The sequence below is a fragment of the Chiloscyllium plagiosum genome, unplaced genomic scaffold (assembly GCF_037043375.1).
Source record: "Chiloscyllium plagiosum isolate Xiang-an unplaced genomic scaffold, Cpla_swu_hap1 HiC_scaffold_22, whole genome shotgun sequence".
NCBI lineage: Eukaryota > Metazoa > Chordata > Chondrichthyes > Orectolobiformes > Hemiscylliidae > Chiloscyllium > Chiloscyllium plagiosum.
This window is the reverse complement of record NW_028270160.1, coordinates 30,711,601-30,723,858: the sequence shown is the minus strand read 5'-3', so window position 1 is coordinate 30,723,858 and position 12,258 is coordinate 30,711,601. Positions and strand designations below refer to the sequence as shown.

General features: G+C 40.6%; 1 protein-coding gene across 1 annotated transcript in view; it reads right to left on the bottom strand.

The window, feature by feature from the left end:
* The window catches only part of acadsb (acyl-CoA dehydrogenase short/branched chain), a 63,851-nt gene that overhangs the window by 24,395 nt on the left and 27,198 nt on the right, over positions 1–12,258 (bottom strand). The window contains exon 5 of the mRNA XM_087998925.1: positions 1,184–1,354. Within this exon, the coding sequence (XP_087855051.1) occupies positions 1,184–1,354 (171 nt within the window). The remainder of the gene's footprint in view (positions 1–1,183; positions 1,355–12,258) is intronic.

Sequence of the window (12,258 nt, the reverse complement as noted above, 5' to 3'; positions counted from 1 at the left end):
CTGAGGAATAAATACCTAGTTCTCACACAAAATCACTAAGCTCTTTAAAAAAAAAGCACCATAAAAGATACCATGGCATTTCTAGCTTGAGGAAATTACAGAGAAAATATCCCTGACAGCAGGATGAGCAGAGAAAAGGCTAGAGAGACAGTGTAGAAGGCAGAGCATTCCAGAATTTTGAGAGACTAACATTTAATTTATTGTTTTCTTATCACTTGGATTTATAAATGGGACCTGTGTTAATTGGAACAGTACACCAGTAGAATTTAGTTCAGTTAGGGAACAGTTAGTAATTAGGGGAGAATTATTCAGTTTGTTAGTAATTCTGTTAATTTGTTCACTGTTAGGATTAAATAAGTAAATTGTTACTTGTTACTTCAAAAATGGAGATCAGGGATTTTCTTTCCTTTAACCATTCTCTTAGCAGATTAGGCGGGGTTGGAAAGTGTGGAACTGGAAACGTACAGCAGGTCAGGCAGCATCTGAACAGAAGGAGAATTGATCTTTCGGGTGGCGGGGGGGGTGGCCGAGTGTTAAATAAGAGGGTGGAGGTGGGCTGATGGTGGGGGTGCCGCGGGGTAGCTGGGAGGGAGATAGGTAGATGGAGGTGGGGGTGATGGTCATAGGTCAGAGGGGAGGTTAGAGCAGATACGTGGGAAGAAAGATGGACAGGTGGGACAGTTCAAGAGGACGGTGCTGAGTTGGAGGGTTGGGTGTAGGAGGGGCTTATGACCAAAACGTTGACTCTCCTGCTCCTCAGATCTTGCCTGACCAGCAGTGCTTTTCCAGCACCACATTTTTTGACTCTGATCTCGAGCATCTGCAGCCTCACTTTCTCCCAGATTAGGAAGGGCAAGGTGAACTTCTCTGGATGTTTTGGCTTTAATTATTAGAAGGGAACCTCTATTCCCGCCATACCAGATTGGGACTGGTGTTTCAGGTTAGTTATCAGACAGGTTTGACCATTTCCCCTTCATTAACAGTATTATGCTGCTTCAGCTACATGGCTGGTAGTTCTTTATTAACTGAATAAAATTCAAATTATCCAAATGATACACAAAGACATGCACACTAATCTATGTCAAATTAAGATAGATTTTTCCAGAAAATCGATCTGCATGGTTTTGCATTTATTATTAAATTATCATTTTTGCAAATAGGAATTGTTTGCTTTGATACTTACAGCAGAGAAGTTAGCATTTGCCATAACAAGAAATATTCCAGCATAATCAGCGTTACTAATCCACATTTTAGAGCCATTCAGGACATAATAATCTTTATGCTTTTCAGCACCAGTTTTCAAAGAGAATGCATCACTTCCAGACTCAACTTCAGACAGACAGAAACTGCCAACCTAAAAAAAAAGAGATATCAAAAATAGTCATTAAGATGCCTATAACATGCTAAATGGTCAGAAGGTCCATGCTGAAGACTTATTATCTTAGAAAAGGAAATGCCAAATTACAAATTAGCTAAATGTTCAAAATTATCTGCACATTTTTCTCTTTGTCTTTTTCTTAATTTCTTATATGACAACAATTCATGATTTCACACCAAGGTTTTGATCTGGACTTGGGTCTCTGCCAAGGAGCCCACATTTGGGAATTAATAATTATCTATATTTTCATCTTATATTCTGAGTTCCCAGACACTTTAACATACAGAACTTTGTTTTTTTATTATTAGATTCCTGCTTTTGTTGAACTAATGGCATTTAAAGCTCATTAAATATGTTTATTGCAGTACAGTACCTCAACCACAAACTGGTGTTGTCCAAAAGCCAGACACAGTTATATTGATAATTTCTCATTATAAACAGGTTGCACTGATATATGGAAGTGAAAAAAAGCATGAAAGATCTATTAAATCTAATGCATCAGTTAACTAATATCAACAGTGACACAGTCATTAACCTGAAATGCTTTGCAATCGTATCAGTTTTTCTGCGCTTCCTAATGTTAGGTTAACATGTTCCAATTTGAATGAACACATTTGGATTATTTGTTTAAACTGTCAAGTTCTGAAATCACAATGTCCTGAGGCTGCTGATTTTGAGACAATGTACTTTTGTTAGTATTAGATGTTTTTCTTGGCCCAGTAGTACCTCTACTGTGCTAGAGGCAGACAATGGTCCATTATATAAACATATCTCAGATAACACTTAGTGTTCAGAGTCAAAAGACGTGGTGCTGAATAAGCGCACAGCCGGTTAGGAAGCATCTGAGGAGCAGGAGAGTCAACGTTTTGAGCATAAGCTCTTCATCAGCACTTAGTGCTGTTAAGGTGAGAGATGTCATGTTTTGGATGAGATGCTAAAAACGAAGTGCCATCTAGCTTCTTAGAAGAATACAGAAGTCCCAGGAAAAGCAGAGGAGTTTCTCTGGTCAATATTTACACCTCAACCAACACCATTCTGCTGATGGTACCTTGTGTGCAAATTGATTGTATGTTGGCCTATATCACAACAATGATTGCACTTCGAAAGTATGCAATTGGTTGTTGAGCAAAAAAGTGTTGTCTTGATACATTTTTAAAAGTTTTGAGGAGATGCAAAGTACAATATGCATGCAATTATTTTTCAATTGTGTTGCTTCAGATAGCTGAAATGAGAAAATTAGAAATAAGAAAATGGATCATCAATATTTAAACAGAAAAGTTTAAAAAGCACAAGTAAGAAAATACATAAAAGATAAGTTGATTAAGGATCTAGCCTCGCCACAACAGTCTGAGCCAGGTTTATTGCTAAAATTCAAAACTCAGTATGTGAAGAAATACATACTTTGAAATAATGTTCATGCATATTGTAATGATAGGGCTTGATTAATATGTAAATAAGCCTCTGAGGTAAGCAAAGAAGTAATTGGAAGTGTGATCTCAGTAGTCACGTGTCAGTCTGTTTGCTGTAAAGTTTGTTCCAAGAGCTACTCCAGGCAATAATGTCTTTATTGGCTGATGGTGTATATATATATATATATATATATATATTAGCTGTCCAAATATTAGCAGGATGGACTTCCAAAAGCTTCTTAAACAGGCATTAATTTTCCATCTCTAGTTGCTGTTCAGAAGGTGGTAGTGGTAAGCTCATACACAACAACCTTCATGTCTAATCAGCACGGTTTTTTTTCCCCCGAAGTATATATTTTAATTAGTTTGAAATTTGAATTCAATAAACTTGACAATACATTAAATTAACAGAGAAAATAGGAAAAAAAATGACAATTATACATTATTTTCACTTTAAAGGTGAAGATGAATAGGAGAAATATTTACAGATTATAAAATAAGACCAGAAGAGAATTGTTTAAAAATTAAAAACAAAGTCAATAAAACAGAGATGCAAGGCTAGACGATGTGTTGTACCTGCATGATGTGGGAGCTGGTGGACCCAATTGTAGTGCATAGCAATTGTTATGGACCAGACCAAACCCCCTCAACACATATTAAGATAATTTTAAAATAAGAAAAGAAAGGGGAAGTGTAAGGCATTGTGTTCTGGATGCAATTCAATTGGTCAAACTACCAGGCTTGAAACAAAACACACTTTATTATAACAATATAATTAAAATAGAGACAAATTAAAAACAAAAGGATTGACTTAACTGCAATCGATCAAAAATGCTTAACAAAATAATACATATTAACGAGTACTAAGTAACTGTTTCAATATAGTAACATCACATAAACAGACCTTTGGCAAAGGCAAATTCAGTGAAATAGATTGTTTCATGTGCAATTCTAGCAGCAGGAAGAGAACCCCAGCTTTTAGCTGTAATAGAGAGAGAAATAAGAGGATCCAGATCCGCTTAAAGACCCCAGGAGCTGCTACTGAAGGCTCAAACTAAAAAAAATCCTGTTTCTGTCGGAGCTTGACGCCACCCATGCAGACTGATTCTTTTGTTCCAATTTTTAAAAACAATGCAAAGCCTCACCAGCTGTTTACTTTATTGGCTTTGAATCAGACTGCTCGTCACCTGTCTCAACCTTTCTTCATTAAAGAAAATGCCAAAATATACCTTTTAAAATCACTGTATCATTACAGCCTCCACATCTGTATTAAGCGTTGGTTGCTTGAGGAACTCTACCTGAGAGCTGATGAGCTCAAGTTTGAGTTTCAAACATGGTGACGCATTAGGGAGGAGGTAAGTTACCTAGATGCTGTATTTCAGGAGTCAGTTAACATCCCTTAAATTAACAACCTCAAATTTGATCAATGGTCAGGGACTGGTGGGTGAGATGACCAGAGAGACAGGCAGAGTAGCTCAAGGGGGTGTAGAGGGGATGAGCAAACTGACCACAGCGTCATGGCATGGGGAGCCATTTAACAGGAAGGGAGAACAGAGAAACGTAATTGTAATTGAGGATACTATAGTCAGGAGAATCAACACTATTCTCTGTGGCCTGGATGGAGAGTCCCGAAGGCTGTGTTGCCTACCTGTGGTTTGGTTGAGGATATCTCATTTGGATTGCAAAGGAACTTAAGAGTGTGAGGAAAACGTTCCAGTTGTTGTGGTCCACGTATGTACCAACAATACAGGTAAAAAGAGGAAAGAGTTTCTGTTGAGGGACTATGTGCAGCTAGGAGCTAAATTAAAATGCAGAACCAAAAAGGTAATACCTTTTTAACCTGAGATCTACCTAAGCCGCAAGCTAATTGGCACAAGGTCAACAAGATTAAAGATGTAAATGCATGGTTTAAAGATTGGTGTAGGAGAAATGGATTCAAATCCTTGGGACATTGTCACCAGTTCTGGGAAGGAGGAAGCTGCTGCAATAGGACGAGTTCTACCTGAATTATGCTGGGACCAGAGTACTGTGGTTCGTATGACTACAGCTGCAGAAAGGACTATAAACTAAATAATGAGGGGGGAGGGGGGTGAGTGACTTCAGCTGCATGGAGAATTTGAAAGTAAAAAGTAAAGGAGAAGGGGTAGGATTCCAGGTTATTGATGAGTTGATTATTACCAGAAAACAAAAGGAAGGGACAGAATGTGCGAATGTACCAAGGAACAATAGAAGTGTAGGAAGTGCAACAATAAAACAAACTTAAAGACTTTGTATCTTAACGCACGAAGCATGGGGAATAAGGTAATGAATAATGGCAAAAATTGAGGTAAACAATACAACCACAATGAAATCAAAACCAGGAACTTAACATTCAGGAATGTTTGACCTTAAAGATGAAAAAGGTGGTAGGATAGCACCTTTAACACAACTAAAAGCAGACAGTTAAGAGAGGTGATCTAGGCTCGGATGATGTAGATTCGGGTGGACATAAAAGACAGCAAGGAAAAACGTGACATTGATAGGGGAGTAGTGCACAGAGCCCCAAACAGTTGCCACTCAGAAGGAAAGACTATAAATTAACAAAGAATAGGAACGTATAAGAACAACAGAACAATAATTATGGATGACTTTAATTTTCATGTTGATTGGGTTAACAAATTGAAGGTGGTGGTGAAGGTAACAACTTCATACAGTGAAACAGACATAGTTGCCAAGAATAATATGTTATGGAGCCAATAAGAGAGCAGACTTTCTTGGATCTGGTAATGAATAATGAACCAAGTTTAATAAATGACTTCCAACTAAAAATCAGTGATAGCCCCGAAGACTGGGATAAATTCAGAATCTTTTCTTAGACTTGATTACTTACAGTGTGGAAACAGACCCTTCGTCTCAACAAGTCCACACCAACACTCCGAAGAGCAACCCACCCAGACCCATTCCTCAACATTTACCCCTTCACCTAACACTACAGGCAATTAAGCATGGCCAGTTCACCTAACCTGCACATTTTTGGACTGTGGGAGGAAACCAGAGCACCCGGAGACGCACGCAGACCAAGCAGACATGGGAGAATGTGCAAACTCCACAGAGACAGTTGATTGAGACGGGAATTGAACCTGGGTCTCTGGCGCTGTGAGGGAGCAGTGCTAACCACTGTGCCACCATGCCGCCCCTTTCTTACATACAGTGTGGAAACAGGACCTTCAGCCCAAGCAGTCCACACTGACCCTCCGAAGAGTAAAGTAAAACTAAAAAGATAATAAAGGCAGAGAAAATAAAAGCTTTTGAGGGCAAACCAGCAAGGAATATAAAAATTGGAAATAAAAGCTTCTTTACATATCTAAAAGGATGAGAGAGAAATCAAAGTGAAGACAAGCCCCTTAAAAAATATAATCTGGGGAGATAGTTATAGCAAACAAGGAAATGGCACAGGAGTTAAACAGATACTTTGCATCAGTCTTTACAGTGGATACTTTGAATATTCCATTAATATTGAAGAGTACATGGGAGGAATTAAGTACCGTCACTGTTAAAGAGGAACATTAGACAAGCTAATGGGTCTAAAGGTAGATATGTTCCCTGGCCCTGATGACTTCCATCCTAGGATTCTAAAAGATGTAGCTAGAGAGATAGTGGAAGCATTGGTTGTAATTTTTCAAAAATCCTTGGATACTGGAGAAGCACCAGAAGACTGAAAACGTGCAAATGTGACACTCCTATTCAAAAAGGAAAAGGGGCAAAAAGATGGCCACTGTAGGCTGATTAGCCAAACATTTATTGTTGGAAAAGTAGTGGAATCAATCGTTAAGGAAGTAAAAGAACATTCGGAAAATCATAATCTAATCAAGCAGAGTCAGCATGGCTTCATGAAAGGGAAATCACGTTTGACCTAATTTATTAGTGTTTTTCAAGGAAGTCTCAACCAGAGTGGATAGAGGAAGATCAGTAGATGTGTGATATTTGACCTTCCAAAAGACATTCGACAAGGTATCTGACAAAAGGTTAAGTCAAAAGATGAAAGCCCATGAAAGGTAATATATTGGCACGGATAGAGAATTGGCTCATGGGCAGGAAACAATGAGTGGTGATGAGCAATTCTTTTTCAGGTTGGTAATCTGTGACCAGTTGGATTCTATAGGAAATAGTGCTGGACCACAACTATTTACAGACTATATTAATGACTTGGAGGAAGGAAGTAAATGCATTGTAGCCAAATTGTGCAGACGACACTAAAATAGGTGGCAAGGCAGGTGGTGAGGGGGATACAATGGTTTACAGAGAAATATTGACAGGTTACTTAATTTGGCAAAGAGATGGCAAATGCAATATAATGTGAAAAATATGAAGCTGTACATTTTGGAAGGGAGAAGAAATGAACAGTATTATTTAAATGGAGAAAAACTGTAGATAGTTGCAACACAAAGGGACCTGGGGTACTTGTGAACAAAAAACAAAGTTCGCACAGGTGCAGAGATAATCAGAAAGGCTAATGGATTAGATTCCAGTTTCCTGAAGAAGGGCTTATGTCCGAAACGTCGATTCTCCTGTTCCCTGGATGCTGCCTGACCTGCTGCGCTTTTCCAGCAACACATTTTCAGCTCTGATCGCCAGCATCTGCAGTCCTCACTTTCTCCGAATGGATTAGATTCCCTACAGTGTAGAAACAGGCCCTTTGGCACAACCAATCCACACCACCCCCAAAGAGTAACCCACCTAGTTCTATTTCCCTCTGATTAATGCACCTAACACTATGGGCAATTTAGCATGGCCAATTCACCTGACCTGCACATCTTTGGACTGCAGGAGGAAACTGGAGCACCCGGAGGAAACCCATGCAGACACAGGGAGAATGTGCAAACTCCACACAGACAGTTGCCAGAGGCTAGAATCAAACCTGGGACCCTGGTGCTGTGAGGCAGCAGTGCTAACCACTGAGCCAAGTGGGTTGACTAAGAGCAAGGAGGTCTTACTGCAAATGTACAAAGTGCTGGTGAGACCACACCTGGAGAACTGTGAACCGTTCTGGGGTCCCTCATTTCAGTAAATATATCATTTAATTGGAAGCAGTTCAGAGAAGATTCACTGGATGATCACTGGTATGAGGGAGTGTCTTATGAGCAAAGATTAAGCAGGTTGGGACTCTACTCACTGAAATTTAGAAGAATAAGGGATCTCATTGAAATATATAGGTTTCTTAAGGGTAAATGTTGAGAGATGCTTCCCCTCATGGGAAAGTCTAAGACAAGAGGGCATAGTCTCAGAATAAAGGGGTGCCAATTTAAGACTGAGATAAGAACAGTTCAGGAAATACAGGAGGTAGCTAGGCAACTTCAGAGTGGGAAAGCGCCTGGCCCTGATGGTCACCCAGGTGAGTTTTATAAGGAGTTTATAGGGATTCTGTCAGGGCCGATGTTGGAGATGTACAATCGCTCCTATATGCATGAATGCCTACCACCATCTTTGAGAGAAGCTAATATTTCCTTAATTCTTAAGAAGGGGAAGGTTCCTGAGGTTTGTGCCTCATAAAGGCCCATTTCTCTATTAAATTCAGATTTCAAGATTCTGTCTAAGATCCTGGCGCTGCGATTGGAAAGGGTGTTGCCCCACATTATTAAAGAGGCCCAGACTTATAAGGGGTCGCAGGTCCTCTAATAATATTAGAAGGTTGCTGAATATGGTCCACGTTTGTCAGCAACGATCGATTCAGGGGTTGGTGACCTCCTTCGATGCAGAGAAAGCATTTGACCGGGTAGAATGGCCGTATCTTTTTTATGTCTTAGAACAATTTGGGTTGGGTGGAGTCTTTGCTAGGTGGGTGGAGGTTTTATATCACCACCCTCTGGCCACGGTCATCACCAATGGAGTGAAGTCTGGGAATTTTAGGATTGGTAGGGGTAGTCGGCAAGGTTGCCCCCTCTCACTGTTGTTGTTTATGTTGGTGATAGAGCCGCTGGCAGAGGCCATTCGTCAGAACGTCCACATAACCGCTCCAGAAGTGGGATCGAGGGCACACAAGCTTACACTGTATGCGGATGCTGTCCTTCTGTTTTTATCGATCCCGATGACCTCTGTACCCCATTTAATACAATGTATCAAGTCATTTGAGGCTATTTCAGGATATAAGATTAATATTGCAAAATCAGAGGCTATGCCTTTGGGGAACCTTAAGGATGTGCCAGAAGTTGAAGGTGGCCCTACGTTCCCTTTTAAGTGGTCATGGGCAGGGTTCTGATACCTAGGTTTTTTTATTACTTCCAATTTGATCTGTTATTTCGGACTAACTTTGCTCACTTGCTCAACAATATTAGGCGACATCTCCAGAGATGGGAAGCTCTTCCAATTTCATGGCAGGGCCAAATATCTCTCAATAAGATGAATGTTCTTCCTCGTTTGCTTTATCCCACGCGTATGCTCCCTATAATGTTTCCCAGGTCAACGCGCGGAAGCTTATGGGGTGGTTTAGTTCCTTTGTCTGGCTTTGTGGGTGGCCCCTCATCAAACTTACTAAATTGCAGTTGCCTCAAGGAGGGGAGAGGAGTTGATTTTCCAGACATCAGGAGGTATCAATTGAGTTCCCTGCTGTCCTTTGTGATCGGGTAGGTAATGATCCGAACTCAATATGGCTGGATATTGAGGCCTCCCAAGCAAAGTGCCCTCTTATTAACATTAGATTAGATTAGATTAGATTAGTTACAGTGTGGAAACAAGCCCTTCGGCCCAACAAGTCCACACCGCCCCGCCGAAGCGCAACCCACCCATACCCCTACATTTACCCCTTACCTAACACTACGGGCAATTTGGCAGGGCCAATTCCTGACCTGCACATCTTTGGACTGTGGGAGGAAACCGGAGCACCCGGAGGAAACCCACGCAGACATGGGGAGAATGTGCAAACTCCACACAGTCAGTCGCCTGAGTCGGGAATTGAAACCGGATCTCTGGCGCTGTGAGGCAGCAGTGCTAACCACTGTGCCACCGTGCCGCCCATAAGCACCCTTTCGGTTAGTGCCCTCTATCGCCTGCTGGGTGGCAGGGCCTGGCAGGATATTAACCTGTTATGAGAGGTCTGGGAGCAAGAGCTAGGAGTGGAGATCTCTTCTGAAACATGTTGTTCATGGATAAGATGAGGACAGTTATGGACCACTGTCGGAACCCCATTCATTAGTACAGTCAAGGCATGGAGGGCGATGCGTCGGAGTGAGGGTTGTTTATCCATGACTTCACCACTTACACCTATAGTTGGCATGCCAGGGTTCCGACCAGGGATGATGGACTCATGGTTCAAACTATGAGCAGCGAGAGGAGTTTCTAGTTTGGAAGACTTGTTCGAGGGGGAGATTATGATGTCTTTTGAGCAACTGAGCCACAAATACGGGTTACCCAGCAGAGATCTTTTCCGTTTTTTTCAGGTTAGGGATTTCATCCAGAAGAAGACTACGCTTCTCACTAAGCCCTATCAGCCCGATACAGAGGTTCTTGCTACGTTCCACAAGCACCCTTTCGGTTAGTGCCCTCTATCGCCTGCTGGGTGGCAGAGCCTGGCAGGATATTAACCTGTTATGAGAGGTCTGGGAGCAAGAGCTAGGAGTGGAGATCTCTTCTGAAACATTGGAGAACATATGGGAGAATACTCAAAAGATCTCAATCTGTAATAGGACATGCGCTATGCAGTTAAAAGTTCTGCAGAGGGCTCATCTGACACCAGACCGTCTGGCAAAGTTTAAAAAAGGGGCTTCTTCAGTGTGCTCCAAATGTAAAATAAGTGTAGGTACTCCTACCCATTGCTTCTGGACATGCCACAGGCTTCGTGTTTATTGGAACACTGTGGTGGGAGAGATAGGGAGGGTATTGAGGACTGAAGTCAAAGTAGACCCGATATCTCTCCTCTTAGGTCTACCGAATTTACCATCTTTAGACGGGCATGTGAAGAAACTATTTAATATTCTTACATACTGTGCACAGAAGAATATTCTGATGAATTGGGTGTCTGAGAACCCGCCGGGCTTGCTGGGATGGCAGAAATTAATTATGGAGCACATTCCCTTGTCCTTTTTTTACAAACATGGTGCACCACAGAACAGACCATTTTTTATAAGACATGGCAGGCCTACTTGAGTTATTTGGATATACATTTGTCAGTTATCTTACCTAGGGTGTTTGTTTAACCAGGATGGTTAGATTTGTCAAGCCCTGGGCCCTGGAAGGGGTCTCCTGAGTTAATACAGGTATATATACACAATGCTCCCGTTCCTTTGTTTGGGAACTTTGCGCAGAGCATGTTCTGTATTTTGTGGTTTTTATTTTTTTTTGCTTTTTTTTGGTGTTGCTTTGCTTTGTATTATGGGTAGGTTAGTAGTTGGTAGACAGTAGTTGTATTGTAATTTGTGTTTTTTTGTTTTTATTATACTGAGATTTGTTATTGATTGTATTTTTTCAATAATTTTATATGTCTTTAAAAGTTAAAACAATTTGCAAATAAACATATTTACAAAAAAAAGACTGAGATAAGGAGGAATTTCTTCTCTTAGAGTGAGAGTATTTGGAACTCCTTGCCATAGAGAGCTGGAAGGGCAGAATCCTTGCACATACTTAATACTGAGATAGATAGATTTGTGATCACAGGGGAAACGAGGGCTATGGGGAAAGAGCACAAAAGCGGACATGAGCAATGCTGATCGGCCATGATCCTAGTGAATGGCAGAGCAGGCTCAAGGGACTGAATGGCTTACTCCTGTTCCTATTTCTTATGGAGTTCCATAATGTTCAGATTTAAATCAACGAATACTATGGAAGACCAGTGTTATAGCCAATGAAGCAATTTTTGAGAATGATATCATTGCTATAAGTTAAGAAACATAGTAACTGATATGCATAATCCACAGTGCATAAACAACCAGATAGTTTAGTTTTATTAACTTTAGATGATGGCTAAATGTTGACCAGGACAAAGGAGTAAACTCCATAATTGTTCAAAACAGTCCTGTAGAATTTTCTTACATCCACTAGAATTAACTGATGAAACTGTGATTTAATGTTACATTTGAAGGAACTCACTAATGCCAGAACAGTATTCTGTCAAGTATCAGTTTAGACTTTTGCGCTCAAGTCTCTGGAGTGTATCTTGAACTCACAACTTTCTAACTCAGAAGCAGAAGCAACATGAGTGATTCACAATTAACATTTGGGTCAAACAAGAGATCACTGATATGGAGAATATACATATTCTTTATTATTTTTGAATACGTATATTCAAATTGTGCTAACTCCCAAAATAGTGACAACTCTTACTTTGAACATTGACTTGCTGATTGAGAAATTAAATAGCTCAAACCTTGCACTCTGGCCTCATCATATCTAATGTTTGTTTTCCATTTATGTTAAGTGGAGAAGTGCAGTGAGAAGACTGGAGCTGTGACCAATTTTGTAGACAGGGCAGGTCTTCTGTACGATGTTTTTTAAACCAATAGA